The sequence below is a fragment of the Martes martes genome (genome assembly GCF_963455335.1).
Source record: "Martes martes genome assembly, chromosome: 17".
Taxonomy (NCBI): Eukaryota; Metazoa; Chordata; class Mammalia; order Carnivora; family Mustelidae; genus Martes; species Martes martes.
Window position 1 is genome coordinate 57,793,177 of NC_137905.1, and position 19,958 is coordinate 57,813,134.

A 19,958-nucleotide genomic window follows, 5' to 3' on the forward strand; every position below is an offset into this window, starting at 1 on the left:
AGCGACTCCTTTGTCTTCCCCCAGCTCTTCCTTCCAGGGACACTGCCCTTCTCCAGGAGAAGAGGCAGAAGCAGGAGGCAGCAGAAACAAGAACTGAGCTGGGAGCCATGTCTCAGGTGAGTTGGCATTTCCACTCTCCTCTCTGAAGTGCAGTCTTGCTTTTCAGGACTTAATAATGTTTATTTTCTTTTAAAAGTTTTCAGTTTAAGAGACCTGTCCTGGGAGCTGGTTCCCATTTCCTCACATTCTGGTGAGTGATGGGCTACAGGGGTAGCCCAGGGCCTCCCTCCCTGCTTCCTCTTCATCCCATTCGGTGTTCATTCTTCATTGGTGAAGTGATTCAGCCCCTCGCTGTGCCACTTTTCTCAGAGGGACTCTGGTGGAGCCGAAAGGTGCTCTTGGGGCAAGCATGACAGCTGCTTGTGCTGTACTGTGGGTTTGGTATCCACTTGGTGCCAGTCCCTGGAGACACGGACGGCTAAGCCCCAGTCCCTGCTCTCAAGGAGCTCACAGCCTGTTGGTGGAGAGTCATGGAAGCAAACAAGGTTCTCGAGTGCAGGTGAGAGCTGACTGGAGGAGCTCTTGGCTTCCGGCTGCCTGTGAGGGAAGGGCAGGGGCTCTTTGCCAAGGCGGTGATGTTGGAGCCGTGGTTTGAAGGGAGACGGGGATGTTTGGCAGGCAGAAGAGGGAAGAGCGGCGCTGGTGCGGTGTGAGAAGCTGTCTGTATCTCACTTGATCGGGGGGCTTCTTAAAATGCTAATGGATAGTTTTGTTTTTTTCTGTGGTCTGTGTCTCGTAAACATGAGAGCCAGCTCATAAATGAACGGGGTTCCACTTGTCCCACCTGGGCTACTTTAAGCAAGTTACCAGTGATCACCACATTACCAGATGCTCTGTCCAGTCCTCAGTCTTTTTTGGCTCTCACTGGCATTTGAGGTAGCTCAGGGGTTGGCAGACTTTCACCGTAAAGGGCTGGGAAGTGAATGTTTTAGGCTTTGCGGGCCATAAGGTCTCTGCTGCGGCTGCTCCACTCTGCTGTCTAGAGCAGAAGCAGCCGCAGACAGTATGTGAATGCACGGCAGGGCTGTGTTCCAATAAAACTTTATTTACAAAAACAGGTGGCTGCCCACCCTTGAAATAGCTCATCCCTTGCTCTCCAGTGGGACCCTTTTTCCCCTTGGCTTGTAGGGCACAGCCGGCATCTAGCCTTCCTCCCACCTTCCTGGCGTCTCAGTTTTCACTGCTGGTTCCTCATCTCCCGGACCCACAACTGTCCGCCTCGGGCTGCTGTTCTGGGCCCTCTGTTCTCGTCTCTCGGCCCGCGTCCCGCTGAGGAGGTCCGCCCGTTCTCATCTATAAAGAGTCAGCCACAGGCCTCCGAGCTCCAGGCCAGTGCATCCAACTTGACTCCTCTTGAATGTCGAGCAGGTAGTTCGGACCTAACGCTTTCACATCTGCCACGGGCAGCGGCCCCCGCCCGGCCGCTCCCGCAGCTGCCCCTGGCTCTGGCCGCGGCAGCGTCGTGCTGTCGGCTGCTCGGGCGGAAGCCCCTGCGCCGCGCTTGTCTCCTCTTTCCCTGCGGCCCACGTTCGCCTCCCTACAAACCCTGTCAGCGCTGTTCTCGTGCTGTATTCGCAGCCTGACGGTTATCCTCGTGCCCGCTCGGCTGCCGCTGCCCGGTCCTTACTATCCTACAGTTGGCCGTCGACTCTGCTCCCGGGACTTCCCGCTTCTGCGTCCGCTCCCGCAGCCGCGTCCCCGGCCTGCAGCCAGGCGGGCTCTGGTCTACCTGCTGCGTTGCTCTCTGCTCAGAACCCTCCGGTGGCTTCCCTGAATGAAGGCCACATCCTTCATGTGGTGACAGGGCCCCACCCGACCTGGTCCTCTGGACCTCTCACGTTTTCCATCCCCCTCCGTCACTCACTTTGCTTCCTTGAAAATTGCCTTCTCATTTTCCCCATCCTTCTATCTATAGCTTCAAAGACTCCCACCCAAATTCCTCACATCTTCTTCTCTGCGCTACTCCTTTTTTAAACTCTGCGCATTTCAACATACAGCATGTTTACTTCATACATCTGCTTTCCTGCTCCCAGTATACTTGGAACAGGCGGGGATTTTGGACAGTTTCACCCGCGAGTCCGGATTCAAAAAGTATTTGGTAGAGGAATGTATGAGCTTCTCTTGTAGCCAGTGTTTTGCTATTTAATATAGTATTATGGGAATTGCTTTTATACCTGGAAGTGTGCTTTATCCCTGATCATTTCCTATGAATACATTCCTAGAAGTTTTTACTTTGTGGATTAAAGTTTATTAAACTGACATGAAATCAGAATACTTTAAAAGTTTTATTTAGATGGAACAGGAGTAGAGCCTCAGAAGCTAGAATTTATGGTATAAAAAGAGTAGACTTCACCAAAAAGAAAAAATTACCTGTTTTTCATTCAGCTGCCTTAAAAATTAATTGACTTGAACCAAAGAAAAACCTCTTTAGTGCATTTTTTCTTTTTTTTTTTTAAGATTTTATTTATTTATTTGACAGACAGAGATTACAAGTAGGCAGAGAGGCAGGCAGAGAGAGAGGAAGGGAAGCAGGCTCCCTGCTGAGCAGAGAGCCCGAAGCGGGGCTCGATCCCAGGACCCTGGGATCATGACCTGAGCAGAAGGCAGAGGATTTAACCCACTGAGCCACCCAGGCGCCCCAGTGCATTTTTTTCTTATAAAAGGCCTTCCTTCATTTTTTTTCCTGTGGAGTATTAACGTAAAGTATTTTTGTGTAAGGATAGAATTGGTTTTGTTTTTTATTTGCCTTTAATCTCCTTGTCTCTGTCTTTATTAAGAGTAAGACCACCAGATTAAATTCTTACACTGGGTTTTACCATTATGTTTTCTCTCTGGTGTAGTGTGACGCTGTGAAACTCTTTGGGAAGTCTGCGCGGGTCCACACTGACGAGGGGAATAAGAGTAGGACGAGGGGAATAAGAGTAGGACGTGCCCAGTCGAGGGTGGTTCGCATACCGTTGAATGAAGCAGCTTGATCGGGACATGAGTTGGAGAAAATTTGTTCTATCTGAAAGCCATGTTGCCCAGTGGGTCTTGTTTCGTCATCAGGGTGAATGGATGGCAAGCATTATGGCTGTTGCCAGAGTGGAACCTTTTAATAGGGGCCTGGGTGTCCCAGTCACAGGCGTGGCAAAGGAGCCAGGCTGCCTGGGTTCCGATGCCGATGCCAGTGTTCGCGTTTAATCGCTGTGTAACCTCAGGGCAACGTAAATGACCACATTTCCTTCACTTGTAAAAATGGGGATGATAATGGAACTGGCTTAATGTGGTTCTTTGAAGGATTAAGTGAATGCACGTAAGGTGCCTAGAAAAACATAAAGGTGCGTGGGCCACAGTGAGATCTCAGTAGGTGTTAGCTGTCAGCATCCTCGTCTCGTTGTCATTTAGAAGTTTACGGGCCAGCCCCTCAGGGGATGCCCAGTAACGCGGCGACCCGTGGTGCTGGAAGGAGCTGGCAAACTGGCCCGCTCTGGCCTGCTGCCTCTTTTACCTCTTTTTTCGTAGCCCGTGAGCGACAGATGGCACTCACATTTGTTGACGACTGAAAAAAATGAAAATACGGTGTCATCTGTGAAATTACGTAAGTGTACGTTTTGGTGCCCATGGATGAAGTCTCCTTGGAGCGTGGCACACACGTGGTTTAGCCGTGGTCTGTGGCAGCTCTCATGCGGCAAGGGCAGGGTTCAGTCGCCGTAGCAGAGGCCGTCTGGCCTCTGAGTCCTAAAATATTTGCCCTCCGGCCTTGTACGGGAAGACTTCGCCAGCCCCTGATGTGGAGGTTACGGGTGTGGACTGCGGAGCCAGACCGCTGGGTTCAGAGTCTTGGCCCCGCAGTTGGCTGTGTGATCGTGGGCAAGTTACCGCTCTCGGTTTCCTCATCTCTGAAACGGAAGCAGTGCCGGGACCAACCGTCTGGGTTGGGGGGTCGAGTCAGCTTGTGTGTAAGCGTATGGGATTGTGTCTGGAATGTTCCAAGTGCTGTGAGCGGTTATCGCTCCTGTTCCCAGTAAAAGGCGTTTGCTGGCTCTCCCGGTCTGTCCCCCTGCTGTCACAGACCAGCACGGTCTGTCCCCCAGTCTGTCCCCGCTGCCGTCACAGACCAGCACGGACTGCGCGGCTGATGCGCCACGGACCTTTATTTCTCACAGTCCTGGAGGCTGGAGAGAAGCAGGATGGTGGGGTTGGCCGATGGGGTGTGCTGGCCGGTGCGGGGTTGGCCGATGGGGTGTGCTGGCCGGTGCGGGGTTGGCCGATGGGGTGTGCTGGCCGGTGCGGGGTTGGCCGATGGGGTGTGCTGGCCGGTGCGGGGTTGGCCGATGGGGTGTGCTGGCCGGTGCGGGCCGCTTCCTGTTTCTTGGCTGGTGCCTTCTCTCTGTGTCCTCCTATGGAGGAAGGAGCTAAGGAGCGGGGGAGGGGGGTCTCTTTTATAAGGACACTAAGACTGTTAAAGAGGATTCACCCTCATGACCAGAGGGCCTCCCAAAAGGCCCCACCTCCAAGTGCCGTCACACTAGGCATTAGGATTCCAACGTTTGGATTTTGGGGGGACGCAAACATTCAGACCATAGCACTAACAGAAGTCATTGATTCTTTTTTTTTTTAAGTAGTTGCATTTTATTTTTTCTTGTTTTAAAAAGATTTTATTTGTTTATTTGAGAGAGAGTGCACATGAGTGAAAGGTTGTGGGCACCCCCCAGGAGGAGCAGAGGGAGAAACAGACTCCCCCCTCAGCAAGGGACCCCAGTGGGGGTTCAATCCCAGGACTCTGGGGTCATGACCTGAGCCAAAGACAGACAGTTAACTGGCTGAGCCACCCAGGTGCCCCCGGAAGTCATTGATGCTCTACCTACAGGGCAGTCTGTTTAAAGTGAGAAACTGCCTTACTTGGAAGGTTACACATACACGGTTCATGCTAGGTCCCTCTGGAACACAGAAGGAAAGAGTTAGAGAAGGGGACATTTCTTGTTAAGAAAAAAAAGACTGTCAAAAAACCGAGTTGTCAAGTATAAGAAAATTTTGGAACTTACACTCTTCTGTGTAGTAGGGGCTCCAAATCCCAGTCTTCTTACCAATGACAAAATAGTAACAAATGCAAGAAAATTGGGCACCATTTTCTCTTGCACCAACAGACTATTTATAAAGTTATTGTAAAGATGCTGTGAAGATGCTATAGATTTTAGAAAGGCATTTTGTATACAATCTGTGTACTGTATTTTATATAATTTTCATTTGGTAAAGAACATCTGAAAAGATTTTGAATCTCCGAAATAAGTAAGTATAAGACTTGCCAGGCAAGGAGCGTGCAGGTAGGACTGTAAGGCTGGAATCTGTGAGAAACCGGCTTTTAGAATCCGGTCAGGATAAAACACAGAAGTAGCATGTGTCTGAGCACCTGTGCCCTTGAACCCGTTGAAAATATTTGCACTGAAATGGGTTTTTGGGGGGGCGTCTGGCTTACGACTCTTGATCTCAGGGCTGTGAGTTCAAGCCCCACATTGGGGATAGAGACTACTTAAATAAAAAAATATTTTAAAAAAGAAGAGATGGTTGTGATTTTTTTGTTTGTTTGTTTAAAGATTTTATTTATTTATTTGACAGAGATCACAAGTAGGCAGAGAGGCAGGCAGAGAGAGAGGGAGAAGCAGGCTCCCCGCCGAGCAGAGAGCCCGATGCGGGGCTCGATCCCCGGACCCTGAGATCATGACCTGAGCCGAAGGCAGCGGCTTAACCCACTGAGCGCCCCCCCCCCCGCCCCGGCGCTCCCGTTTGCTTGTTTTTAACCCCCTGATTGAGGTCCGGTGGACAGCAGGAAGCGGCGTGCGTTCACGGGTGCGGCTCGGCGAGTTCGAGGGCGAGTACGTGCTGCCGAGACTGTCGCCGCCATCCGAGCCGGACCCTTCCTCGTCACCTTCCACAGTCTCCTCCCCCCGTCGTTGTTCTGTTCTTACCGAGGGCAGGAACGCTGGACCGTCCTCTGTGGGCCGGAGGCCGCCCGCCGCGCCCCGCGGAAGGAAACTGTCCCCTCTGACCGGCGCCCCCACCTCCCCTCCGCTGCCCGGCGCCCGCCGCTCCGCCCCCTGCTTCTGGAGGCGCCGCGGGGCCAGCGCTCGCTCTGCGTCCGGCTGCTCCGGCCCGGCCTCGGCGCTGACGTCCGGAGCTTCCGGCGCGGCCGCGGGGCGAGAGGCCTCGCGCTGCCCCCGCGCTGCTCGCTCGCCCGGGCCGGCGCTGTCGCGGTCGGCGCTGTCGCGGTCGGCGCTGTCGGGGCCGCGGTGGCCGCCCGCTCGCGCGCTCCGGCCGGCCTGGGAGCGCGGCGCCCGCCGGACGCTCGGGCTGCGGGGTCGTGGCCACCCCGGCCGCGTCAGCACGTGTCTCCGCGCGGGCCCGGGGCTTGCGTCCGGAGCGTCCCCTCTGCGCGCCGCCCGCCGGCGCTCGCAGGCCCTCGCAGTCCGGTTCAAAGGGACCTCAAGGGGACTTTGGTTTCCGGGGGGTCCGGCCGCTCGGCGCGTGGTCGCGGACGCGCGTCCAGCTCGCCGTGGCGCCCGGCACGTCCGGGGGGCGGCGCGTGCGGGGTGCGCCGTTCCGGCCGCCGTCCGGGAGGTTTTGCCGATCTTTCCACTTTACAGCTGGGAGCCGGGACGGAGCCGAAGCCGCGGGGTCGGCAGGGCCGGCGGCGGGGGCTGCCCGCGGCTGCGGCCTCGGGGTAGCCGGGGTTCCTGCTCCCGGGCCTCGGAGTGGCCTTTTAGAATCCGCGGGCAGCTGGGCGTCTCCATCCAGAGGGCAGCCACCGGTGGGATTCCTGGGGTCACAGTTTGAATTAAAGAAATGTTTCGGATACGTTGGATGTATCAGAATTTTAAGATTTTACTTATTTATTTATTTAAAGAAGATTTTATTCATTTGATAGACACAGCGAGAGGGGAACACAAGCAGGGGGACTGGGAGAGGGAGAATCAGGCTCCCCGCTGTGCAGGGAGCCCGATGTGGGGCTCGAACCCAGGACCCTGGGATCACGACCTGAGCCGAAGGCAGACCTTTACCAACTGAGCCACCCAGGCGCCCGTGTAGTATGTTTTTCATTCTTATTAAACACTCATCTTTATTTCAGGAAAAAGAAAAGAGAATTTTGTTGGTTTAGTTTAGTTTTTGGGTTTTTGTTTTTAATTGACGTGCGTGCTCAGCATCTGATGAACACGGGAACTGAAACAGAACTCCCTAGAACCCGCGTTGAGGTTGAGTTCTTCTGTGCTGTCGAGGTTCATCTTCAGGTTGATCTTCCGACTCTTGTGCCAACCAGGCCACGCGCCTGTCCTCCTGCTGAGTGCTCCGGTTGCTCTCGTGCGTGGGGCAGTGGAGCCTCCCTTATTCATTGTTCTGAATTGATGTCAGATTGCGCTCCTGTGCGTACAGCTGTGCAAAACTGCCAGTCCTCCAAGGACGGGCTGTCTCGGTGTCTTTCTCTTTTCTCTGGCTCTCGCTCCTTGTGTGCTTGTCTGTCCCCCAAAGCGAGGAGGAGGCAGCCCTCGGGCCCCATGTGCATCAGTGCAGCGCACCAGGCACTTGCAGGTGGCTGCTGCCCCGGTCTGCGGTGGGGCTGGATGTCGCTGGACGTCCCCGGTTTCTCTCTGGCTTGCAGATGGCAGCCCTGTCACTGTGTCCCCACACGCCCTTCCCTCTGTGCACTCGCATCCCTGGTGTCTCCTCCTCTTCTTGTAAGGTCGCCCGTGAGATTGGATCAGGGCCCCAGCCGCATGACCTCATTTAACTTTTAATCACCTCTTCCAAGGTCCTGTCGCCAAAATGAATCACATTCTGAGGGACTGGGTGTTAGACTTCAACGTATGAATTTGGGGGACACGGTTCGGTCTGTAACAACCCCCTGGTCTAGGGGGCTTGGGCGCCGACTGAGCAAGGATGCGGTTTTGTCCTTTCAGAGCTTGGTGACATTTGGGGATGTGGCCGTAGACTTCTCCCGGGAGGAGTGGGAGTGGCTGAGTTCTGCTCAGAGGAATCTGTACCGGACCGTGATGCTGGAGAACTACAGGAACCTGGTGTCGCTGGGTAAGGGCGCCCCGCCCCCACTCTCCCCTTCCTTGGCTGCTGCCGTAGCTCAGAGCCCTTTACTCCGTTGGCACCAGGCCCTGCCGCTCCTTCGTCAAGCCCGGGGGCCCGCGGCCTGACCCCCTTCTACCTCTCCTTGTGTACTTAGGACTTTGCATTTCTAAGCCCGAAATGATCTCCTCATTGGAACAGAGGAAAGAGCCCTGGATGGCGAAGAGAAAGTTGACAAGAGGCCGGTGCCCAGGTGAGCAGGGGAGGCCGCGGTAGGGGGAGGCCCTGCGGGTCACAGCTCGGGACCTCAGTCGTGTTCGATCATCAGCGGACTCTTCCCAAGCCTCCAGGCCCAGAGGGGAAATTGAGGCCTCTTGAGCACGGGCTCCCCAGGTGTTCATCCTGCCTCACCTCCTGCCCAGCTTGCCCCCCCCCCCCCCCCCCCCGCCACGGGACTTCTTTCCTGTCCTCTGGGTCCCGTTTCTCCCAGCTCCTTCTCAGACCCTTTGTCATTCAGGCTGGCATCATCCTGTCTCTTCTTTAAACAATCCTTGGCCGCTGCGGATGTCTTGTTTTTATTCTTTCTCTTTGATCAAGTGACTGTTTCATGTATAGATTTTCTCGCTCACTTTTGTTGTCAGTTTTGAGTAAGGTTGTGAGGTGCGGGTTGGTGGGTGAGCGCGAGCTGCTGAAGCATTAGCCGTGTCGCGGGGGGACTGGGCGGACCCGTGCCGCCTCGGTGGAGCAGAGACGGCCGTGGCCGTCCGGTGCCCGGAGAGCAGGAGCGGGGACCTGGGAGGAGGAGAGAGCGCTCCCACTTGCGAGCCTGAGAACCCAGAAGGAGAGTAGAGCCTTCCGCAGAAGGGTTAGAATTCAAGGAGGAGACCGGCAGGCCCGGAGCCGGGTCTGGGTGGGGCCGTCATCGGTTTGGGGGCGGCTGGGCCTCCCAGCGCGGAGCGGAGCAGACAGTGGTGTGACCGGCTCTCAGCAGGAGAGGATGCGGGTTCGGATTTGACAGATCTTGAGGATGTTGTGATGAAATTTCTGTCATTCGGGAATACAGTTATCTCAACTACAGCATTGTTTCGGGAACAAGTCAGTCGAGATCAGGATCAGAATTACAGACTTTTCTTGGAGGTTGCCCCAAGAGGAGATGGTGCAATTTCTGAAGAATTGAGACTCTCGTAAAACATCTTCGTTGAAATCGTACTTCTAGGAGAGACTTTGTATCGACAGAACAGGACAGGCCGCTCACCGAACTTCCAATTCTCATGGCTTGTCCTAGGGTATATAGAACCGTGAAACTTTCCCATTTGACATTTAAATCACGTTTTCTGAATGAGGTTTTGTTTTTTTTTTAAGATCTTATTTATTTATTTATTTGACAGAGAGAGATGCAGCGAGAGAAGGAACACAAGCAGGGGGAGTGGGAGAGGGAGAAGCAGGCTTCCCGCCAAACAGGGAGCCTAACGCAGGCCTTGATCCCAGGACCCAGGCACCATGACTGAGCCAAAGGCAGACGCTTAACGACTGATCCACCCAGGCGCCCCCGAATGAGTTTTATAAAATTAAATAGCTTTTTCCTCTGTCAATCTTTAATTCCTTGCCAGGATTCTACTTGATTATGAAGACTTGCGCTTGTAAGGCCGGGATTTGAACTTTCGTCAGTTAGCATTATAATAAAAGGAGCATTATTTAAAAAAGAGAGGGAGAAAAGAAATTTTTCCTGGAAAAATGGGAAAAGAGTCCAAGTGAGTTTTACTTAATAATGTTGAAATAAGGCTCATATAGCAATTTTGTTCTTCAGCCTCCTCTCCCTCTTTGTTTATTTTAGCTATATTTCATTGTAGATTTAGGTGAGAAAGCTCATAATGTATCCTTTAGGACGAAAGCTACACAAATATGGGAATGTACGGTTGGCTAGTCATATAAAAAAGCTTTTGACATGATGCAGTTTTTTGAGGATTTTAATTCCTCTGATTACATTCTGGAAGTTTTCTTCATATTAATGCATAACGGAGAAAACTTCCTTTCTTAATATTTTTCAGATTTGAAGATTGTGCCGGAGATCAAGGAGTTGTCTGCAAAGAAGGACATCACTAAAGAGAAGTTACCCCAGGCAGTGATAATGGGGAGACTCACAAACTACAGTCTGGAATGTTCCATTTTAGGGGAAAACTGGGATTATGGTGCCCTGTTTGAAAGGCAGCCGGTAAGTGAGATAAATTCTAGTCAAGGCACAGTATCCTTCCCAAAGAGACCCTTTTTGAGGGGAGAGACCATGAGCAAAGGGAGTTTGGGAGAAGTTTCCGTCTGAGTATGGTGCTTCCTGTAGGCAGAGTATCCCGCCAGGAGGAAGAGCGCGCAGTCTTGCTGCACAGTACAAGAGGTGGGACGACTCAGTTGTAACGAATCACAAACAAGTCTCTTGATCAGAGACATTCGACGTGCCACGGCGTGAGAAGACTTTGAGGAGGATCTCAGCCCTCCCCTATCATCAGAGATTTCGTCAGAGAGGGAGACCCTGCAGACGTGTCGAAGGTGGGGAAGCCTTTGGTCAGCGTTAGGAAATTCTAGCTGCTTGTCATTTCGTTTTCTCCTGCAAAATTACAGATTCTCCGTGGCAGAAACAGATTCTCCTATCTTTTCTCTTTTTTGTTTCCCAAACATAGACAATATGACGAGGCCCACTCATTAGGTGACCTGGATCACTCAGAACCTCAGAATTCGTTGCCCATGTTGCCCCCTCACATTCCTCCCCAGAGCCTCTGCATGCTCGTGGCCGCGTTTGAGCAAGAAGTGTGTTTGTACCATTTCAGGGCCTGGTGGCCATCACGAATGTGGCTGTAGACTTCTCCCAGCAGCTGGACCCAGCTCGGAAGAGTGTCTGTAAGAATGTGAGATGGGAGAGCCATGGTGACCTGGGGTCAGTAGGTAAGGTTGTCCCTTGCCTAAATCCGAACCTGTCTTCGGGCACTGCCACTTTCATTCCTCAGGTTTTGTTTTGTCCTGTTTTGTCTTAAGATTATTTATTTATTTATTAGAGAGAGAATGAGAGAGAGCACTACCAGGGGAAGAGGCAGAGGGAGAGGGAGAAGCAGGGACCCTGATGCGGGACTCGATCCCAGGACCCCGGGGTCGTGACCTGAGCCGAAGGCAGACACTTAACAGACTGAGCCACCCTGGGGCCCCGTTGGTCCATTTTGGACTGCAGAGGTTGGGGAGGAGGCTGCTGAGATGTTGGGCTAAATTTCTGTCGTGATTCCTGAGATGAGAATCTGACATTTGTAGAGCTGAAAGTTGGCGTCGTCCTTCTGCGTGAAGCAGTGTCTTCTGTGTCTTTCAGATCTGCTCACTTTTCTTTCTGCTTCTTCCTGTAATAAAACACTTTCCTCTCAGAACCAAGACACTGGGACGCCTGGGTGGCTCAGTTGGTTAAGCAGCTGCCTTCGGCTCAGGTCATGATCTCAGCGTCCTGGGATCGAGTCCCACATCGGGCTCCTTGCTCGGCAGGGAGCCTGCTTCTCCCTCTGCCTCTGCCTACCACTCTGTCTGCCTGTGCTCGCTCGCTCTCTCTCTCTTTAACAAATAAGTAATTAAAAAAAATAATAATAAAAGAAAAAAAAAAAGAACCAAGACACTGGTTCTCGATTTAAGAATGTCAAGTGTGCGACAGAACCCCGTTATCTGCCCCTCTGCAGGACCCTGTGTTCCTAAGCCCGATTTGGTCTCTCCGCCGGAGCAGGGGAGGGCGCCGTGGATGGTGCGAACAGAGCTGACCAGGGGCCTGTGCCCAGGTGAGTGCGGCAGGGCCGGGGGTGGAGCCCGGCAGGTGGAGCCGAGCTCTCAGCAGAGCCGAGTCTGCGCTCAGGGCTCAGGACAGGAAGGACGCGCAGGACTTTACCAAGCCCTCCAGGTCTAGAGAGGAAGTGGAGTCTGGGGTTTCCACATGGTTCTCGTTCCTTCTCCTCTGCCGCCTTGTCTCGAGTGATTGCTCGTTCCCTGTAACGTTTTCCCTGTTCTTGGCCGCTCCTGTCGGCTCAGTCCCCTGCATGCCCTGCCCTGACCCCAGTGTCCTTTCGAGTTGCTCTTCGTGACCGCCGGCCCGCCTGTTTCATGGTGCGTCCAGTCCTGTACGAACCCCAGCCGGAAAGTCATTTGAGGGAGCCCTTGTGCTTGGCATTGACAGGTACTTGGAGGAGGAGAGAGTTTACACGTATGTTGTACTTGTAAGTGGTCCGTCCGGCGGAGAGGATGAAACATGGTTATGGATGAGGTAGAGTTTGCAGACTTTCCAGTGGGGTGTTGCAGAGGCGCAGGAGAGGATTGAGCTCCAGTAGCTTCCTTTCAGGCGGGGTGGGCAGAGCTGGAGAGCCAGAGGCTGTAAGTGGAGGGTCTCTTCCTCTTTTCTCGGGGGGGGGGGATTGATATATGTTGATACCTAAGGGAAAGAAGAAATTTCTTTAGAAAATAATGGTTTATAGGAAATGTAATCCGATCACCTGTTTGGGAGCAGAACGAAAAGCCACGACCCGTAGTCACAGTCCGTTAACTGAGCGAGCGTAGACGTCACGTTGTGAAAACCACGCGTTTTTCACGTGGTTGGAACTGCAGCTCGTGTCCGTCACGCGGAGAGCTGTTTGTCGCGTGCATTCGTGTCGTCTCTCCCGTTGCTCACTGAAGTCACTTCACGTTTTTGGTATTAAAAGTGAACTTGCGACAGGACCTTTATGTAAGTGCGAACTGTTCCTTTGGGGGGTTGCTGCGTCTCTGGAAGTGAACGTCTGTTAGGCTCTGAGTGTTTTGTTTGCTTTCAGCAACTGGCAGTGATTCTGTAACTTGCTGTGTGGGATTCATTGCATCCTCCCAGCACTGGGTATTTTGATGAAAATTTTTCCTTTTTATTTGTTGGAAGGTTATATCCTAAAGTTACTTTTTTAATTGTGAAAGAGATTGAATGCCGTTTCTACATTTATTCTCTTTATCCTTTTCTTAAGTAAATCTCATTTATATTCACTCTCTATCCATGTCTTAAAAGCTTTGTTTACAGTTCCAGTGGTTTTTTTACATCAACATACTAATTCTTTGATCTATTGTTTCATGCTTTTTCACATATGGAATAAGAGTTTCTGTTTGATTAGACCTTTTTAAATTGTGATATGTAAAAGTTTTAACATTTTTATGGAGTCTAATTACTTCTTTTGTGAATTTTCCTTTTTTTATTTTTAAAGGTTTATTTATTTATATATTTGACAGACAGAGATCACAAGTAGGCAGAGAGGCAGGCAGAGAGAGAGGGGGAAGCAGGCTTCCTGCCAAGCAGAGAGCCTGATGCGGGGCTCGATCCCAGGACCCTGGGATCATGACCCGAGCCGAAGGCAGAGGCTTTAACCCACTGAGGCACCCAGGCGCCCCTCTCCTTCCATTTTTGTTCTCAGAAACTTGATATATGTGGTTTTACTTCATTGTTTTAATGGCTGTCTAGTATTACAATAAGCAAATAACAAATTTACTTCACTGATTTACAAAGGACATTTGAGCATTTAGGTTTTCCCCAGTTTTTACCTGTAATGAATCATGGCCCAGTTTGTACTTCTCTCTTTGTATGATCAAAGTGTACATTTTTTAAAAAAAAGTTTCATGGATATAAGTGCTATATCATGAATAATATATGAGAATACCTGTTTCTAGACATCTTCACCAATAGTGAGTATTTTATATTTTTAAAATTTTTCCCAAGCTCTTGGGTGAAAATGGATGTTTTATTTAATTTGCATTTCTCGGAGTACTCGTGATGTTGATAAATATGTAGTTTAAATCCATGTAGAGTTCACGTTCTGTTAATGGTGTCTTTGTACTCATCACCCACATTTCTTTTGGGTTGTATTTCCTTGTGTTCATATTGTATGGATGTACATGCTATCTCAAAAATATGGCACATTATGGGGCGCCTGGGTGGCTCAGTGGGTTAAGCCTCTGCCTTCAGCTCAGGTCATGGTCCCAGGGTCCTGGGATCGAGCCCCGCATTGGGCTCTCTGCTCAGAGGGGAGCCTGCTTCCTCCTCTCTCTCTGCCTGTCTCTCTGCCTACTTGTGATCTCTATCTTTCAAATAAATAAATAAAATCTTTAAAAAAAAATAGGACACATTTTGTTCCCATTTCTGAGTTGCCTGTGAGTTCGCAGATGCTGTTTCTTCTGACTACACAGTCGTTTGTTGGGCGGTATCTTTATAGAAGCATTTACTTTGTTGACCTGTGGCTTCATAGTTTTTTCTTTTTATTTATCATCCCCATTTGTACCACATCACAAACTTGGTCTTGTTTCTGTTACTTATTTAATTCTTTCTTCCTCTCTTCCTATCTGTGAATGAACGCATTTATTTATATCTTCTTACGTTCCTTCAGCAGTGTTTTGCAGTTTTCAGCATACAGTCTTGTACCTCCTTGGGTAAATTTATTCGTAAATAACTTATTCTTTTAATGTTCTCCTTCATGCAATTGTTTCCATCATTTCCTTTTCAGATTGTTCATTCTTAGTGTATAGAACTGCAACCGGTTTTTGTGTGTTGTGATCTTGTGTCTTGTAGTTTTGGTGAATTGGTTTTTAGCTCCAGTGCTCTTCTCATGGACTCTCTAGGCTTTTCTGACGTGGGAATGAGTCATCTTCAAGGAACGGTTTACTTCTTCCTTTCTAACGAGGATGCCTTTTATTTCTATTTCCAGTGGCTTTGGCTGGAACATCTAATACAGTGTTGAATAGAGGTTGCAAAAGCGGGCATCCTTGTCTTATTAGTGATCTAAGAAGGAAAACTTAGTGTTTAGGTTTCATTAAAAATGACTTATTTTCCCTTTTTTAAGATCTTTTTCCAGACATTTGACTCTCTGCACCATCTCCCCAATACTACTTGTATCTGTATGTATTTACATATAAATATACGTGCACCATTTTTTGGTGCACGCTGAGTGGTTTAGGAAAAGGACTTCAGGTGTCTACGCTCCTCCCTGTAAGCATCAGAGTCTGATAAAAGAAGACACATGGTGTTCAACGGCAGCACTCATCATTTTCATACAGATGGTTGTTTTGAACTAAGAAATTAAACTGCAAGGTCCTATTCATTAATATATGGCCAGAGAAGCGAGGGGTTAATAAACAGCCCGAAAAGTGTCAGGCCTGTGCAAGCGCGCACATGCGTGTAGAAATGATTTTGTGTGTGTGCCGAGCTTCAGCTCCCGGCTGGCGAGGTCGGTTTTGTTGAGATTAGTCGGATAAGCTGTGGTTAGCGGAAACCTCATTTCCTGGTTGTAGGGGAATGACCAGCTTTCAGAGACTCCTGGGAAATGCTAACGAATACTTTGTCTTTCATTGTGCTTCGGTGCGCTTCTCGGAGCAGCTTTGAGGAGGTGAAGGCCGCTCTGGCACCGCAGCAGGGCAGGGCAGGCCGGGGCTGGAGGCGGTGAATGTCAGAATTCTCAGGTGGTGCGATTGCACAACGTTTGCCCCGTTCCTTTCTCCTTGTACGTAACGGATGCTACGTAGATTCTTCTCCGCTCACCTTGTAGGCTCCAGTATAAATTCACGCTGGGGCTTGCTTTACTTACGTGGTCGACCGCCAGTTCACGTGTTTTAGAGCCACATAGTTCATGTGATTTAATTAGGGTTGATTTCACCAATTAGTGAATTCATTCTCAATTTTCTTTTTAGCAAATTCTTTTTTCTAGCGCACAATAAAGGAAATACTTGTTTTCTTGATGTCTTTCAGGCCAACAAGCTATACGTGAGACCCAGGAATTATTTCCAAGGCAAGATTCATTTGCTGAAGTAACAGACAGAACTTCAAACCCAAACGTGGAATTCTCCACTTTCAGAGGAAATTGGGATTCCAAGGGTGTGTTTGAAAGGAAGCTGGTAGGTCAGGAGACGCAATTCAGGCAAGAGGCAATCACTCATAACAAAACCCTCTCCAAGGAAAGAGAACATACTCTTAATAAATCTGGGAGATGGTTTCATTTGGACATTTCAGAGGAGCGAGTTCATAATCGGGACTCAGTTAAGAAAAATTTTCCCAAAAATTCAGTGGTAATAAAACATACAGGAATTTATGCAGGCAAAAAACTTTTCAAATGTAATGAATGTAAGAAAACTTTTACCCAGAGCTCATCCCTTACCGTTCATCAGAGAATTCATACTGGGGAGAAACCCTATAAATGTAATGAATGTGGAAAGGCCTTCAGTGATGGCTCATCCTTTGCTAGACATCAAAGATGTCACACTGGCAAGAAGCCTTATGAATGTATCGAATGTGGGAAAGCTTTCATACAGAACACATCCCTTATCCGTCACTGGAGATATTACCACACTGGGGAGAAACCCTTTGATTGCATCGATTGTGGGAAAGCCTTCAGTGATCACATAGGCCTTAATCAGCACAGGAGGATTCATACTGGAGAGAAACCCTACAAATGTGACGTATGCGACAAATCCTTTAGATATGGCTCCTCCCTTACTGTGCATCAGAGGATTCATACTGGAGAGAAACCATATGAGTGTGATGTTTGCAGAAAAGCCTTCAGCCATCACGCATCACTCACTCAACATCAGAGAGTGCATTCTGGAGAAAAACCTTTTAAATGTAAAGAATGCGGGAAAGCTTTCAGGCAGAACATTCACCTTGCTAGTCATCTGAGGATCCATACTGGAGAGAAACCCTTCGAATGTGGGGAGTGTGGTAAATCCTTCAGCATCAGCTCTCAGCTGGCCACTCACCAGAGAATTCATACTGGAGAGAAGCCCTACGAATGTAAGGTTTGCAGTAAAGCCTTCACCCAGAAGGCCCACCTTGCGCAGCACCAGAAGACTCACACAGGCGAGAAGCCGTACGAGTGTAAGGAATGTGGGAAGGCCTTCAGCCAAACCACACACCTTATTCAACACCAGAGGGTGCACACTGGAGAGAAACCCTATAAATGCAGCGAATGTGGGAAGGCCTTTGGTGATAACTCATCCTGTTCTCAGCATCAGAGGCTTCATACCGGCCAAAGACCTTACGAATGTATCGAATGTGGGAAGGCGTTCAAGACAAAGTCCTCGCTCATCTGTCATCGCAGAAGTCATACTGGAGAGAAACCTTATGAATGTAGTGCCTGTGGCAAAGCCTTTAGCCATCGTCAGTCCCTTAGTGTCCATCAGAGAATTCATTCTGGAAAGAAACCATATGAATGCAAAGAATGTAGGAAAACCTTCATCCAAATCGGACACCTTAATCAACATAAGAGAGTCCACACTGGGGAGAGATCCTATAACTATAAGAAAAGCAGGAAAGTCTTCAGGCAGACCGCGCACCTCGCTCATCAGAGAATTCGTAGCGGGGAGCCTCCTGCGCACCCCCCTTTACCTTCCACGTCAAATCCTGTGGATCTGCTTCCCAGATTTCTCTGGGGTCCATCCTCGCTCCCGTCACCATAGCCTCCATTAGTGGAAAAACTGGTCCCTCTGGTCGGCCTTGTCTTTGACGAGTGTGTTCGTCACACTGCAGTCGGATTGATTTTCGATAAGTGTTCATACAGTTCATTCACTCCTTGTGTAACAACTTGTGCTGAGATCCTTTACGCTGGTTAATACGTAAGACGTGCCTAGCACAGTGCCTGGTCCAGACCGAGTGCTGAGTAAAACATTACTTTGGGACATTGAAGAGTTACCACAGTCAGCTCTGGATAGAAAAGATGCATAGAAGGAGGCCAGGAGAAACCAGTTTAGATCAGGAGCAGGAGTTTCAAGGGAGTCAGTGAGGTTCTGCCCGTGGTGGTTTAAAACTTGTTTCCGTAATGTTGAGTTACAGCTGTGGCTTCCCATCTCATCCGCATACAGGTAAGGTGATGTGACTATTGGTGAGAGAATTCAGCTTTACTCTATGTCTGACAAGTCTTAGGAAGTGTGTAGAGAACATGGATCCGTAGGCTCTTGGAACAAAGGAACTGAATCAGAAAAAAAAATGCAAGATGTATATTTACAGAGTTAAAACTGCTGACATATTACTCAAGAATTAAAAAGTTTGGAAAGATTTGATCTATTTAAAATCACCTGGGCATATGAATGAACTCTTCAACTTTTAAGAAATTGTCAACCTTGAGATAAACAGGTCCAAAGTAGGTGTCAGCAAACTCTGACTCAGTGACCAAAGTCTCACTGGTTTTGTATGGCCCATGATCTAAATTTAAAAAAAAAAAAAAAAATTATTTTAAATGGTTGAACTAGCAAAGAATATTTTGTGACAACATGAAAGTTATATTACATTTAAAGTTAAAGTTAAATTAAATTTCAGCATCTGTAAATAAAGTTTCATTGGCATATAACCACAGCCGTTCACATTTTCCTGTGGCTGCTTTCACTCCACAATGGCAGAGGTGAGTAGCTGTGACAGAGCTGATAGGGCCTGCAAAGCCTCAAGTTTTACTCTACCCTTTTACAGAAGAAGTTGGCCAACCCCTGCTGTGGCACAGAGAAGAATGTACTAAAGGTTCTAATTATTTCTGTGTGTGTAATACAACTCTCACTTCAAAAACAAACTATAAGGCAACTTATGAATAGAGGTGAAAGGGAATTATTAGACTATTGAGATATGAAAATATGTCAGTGGAGGAGAAATACATTTTTCTAGATGAAATACCCAATACCGTTAAAGTGTTGGTGAATTGTCCTTCATGACAGAGTCCCGTAGGATATGTTTACTTTGACAGTTTTAGTCTAAACTACACAAGGAAAGATAATTTGGTGAGCATAGCAGGACATCTTTGAAATAGGTTTCTTCGCATTTCAGATTTTGGTATATAATAAGACTGGTTTTTGTTAGAGGGGAAATGATGTTTTGACAGTGGTTGTCCACCCTCTTAAAAAAAAAAAAAAGCACACATACATTACAGAAAAATGTCATGCAGTTGTATTTAACCTTTCTAATTATGAAATGATATGTAAGAAGCAAATCTAGAGGAAAGCTTTACTGAGTAGGACATGGGGTCCTAGAAGACATGCGGAGAGTCGGTTGGCCTATACAAAGATGTGAAACTTCGGCATGGTGAAAGGCACCAAAAAGGTGTAAGAGACAATTGACAAAGTAATAGAAGTTGTAGGAAGTAATATGCCATTTGGGAACAAAGCGCCATTACACATACAAGGCAGTGGAAAGATTGGCAGTGCATGCCAACGGGCATGTTGGTTGAAGAATTAAAAGGAATAGAGAAAATCTGTGAATTTCTTAACCTTACTAACCAGAAAGTCACAAATTAAAACAAATTTCCTTGGCTTTCAGATGGATTAAAATCTAAAATTTGGATAATATCCAGTCCTGGCATCAGTGTGGGAAAACGGACACTTGATCATTAGCTGTGTAAATTGTCTCTTTTTTGGATGGCAGCATAGTATGACGTAGCAACATTATAAAGATGCGTTCCTTTTGAAACAATAATCCTACATCTAGGGATTTTGTCCCATTGGAATAAATAGATGTAAATAATGCCTATTGCAAAATTGTTGTAATTATGATAAGTACGATTTCAGTATCCTGCCAAGCAGGTTCATTAAATTGTGATTATTCAATACTGTATTGTCCGGTTAGTAGAAGGAGGTTCGATTCTATGTATGCTGCTTTGGAGAGCTGTCCATCCACAATATATTAAATGAGATGTGTGACTTGGAAAACCTAGTGTGTAAAATCTTGTAGTCATAGCGTCAAAATTAATATTGAATATATATGGGGGGTATATATGTGCACGTGTGTGTATCTACATGGTTTCTTTGGTATATGTGTTGAAATCTGTTTTTGTCTTAAACACACACTTTCCGTAGCTCTCTGTTGG

General features: G+C 48.6%; 1 protein-coding gene across 1 annotated transcript; it reads left to right on the forward strand.

Moving 5' to 3' along the window:
- Window positions 1-213: 213 nt before the first annotated feature.
- LOC308357875 (zinc finger protein 28 homolog) lies at window positions 214-19,617 on the forward strand. The gene is made up of 7 exons (XM_080827750.1): window positions 214-250; window positions 7,992-8,118; window positions 8,267-8,362; window positions 10,158-10,321; window positions 10,929-11,043; window positions 11,811-11,906; window positions 15,869-19,617. The coding sequence occupies exons 2-7, from the start codon at window positions 8,085-8,087 to the stop codon at window positions 17,569-17,571; spliced, it is 2,208 nt and encodes a 735-aa protein (XP_080683876.1). The 5' UTR covers window positions 214-250; window positions 7,992-8,084; the 3' UTR covers window positions 17,572-19,617.
- Window positions 19,618-19,958: the final 341 nt, after the last annotated feature.

Bases quoted from the DNA above. Each gene is read 5' to 3' on its own strand.
- LOC308357875 (XM_080827750.1), top strand. From the start codon at position 8,085: ATGCTGGAGAACTACAGGAACCTGGTGTCGCTGG. The intron at 8,363-10,157 runs GTGAGCAGGGGA...AATATTTTTCAG, and splicing joins GACAAGAGGCCGGTGCCCAG to ATTTGAAGATTGTGCCGGAG. The intron at 10,322-10,928 runs GTAAGTGAGATA...GTACCATTTCAG, and splicing joins CCCTGTTTGAAAGGCAGCCG to GGCCTGGTGGCCATCACGAA.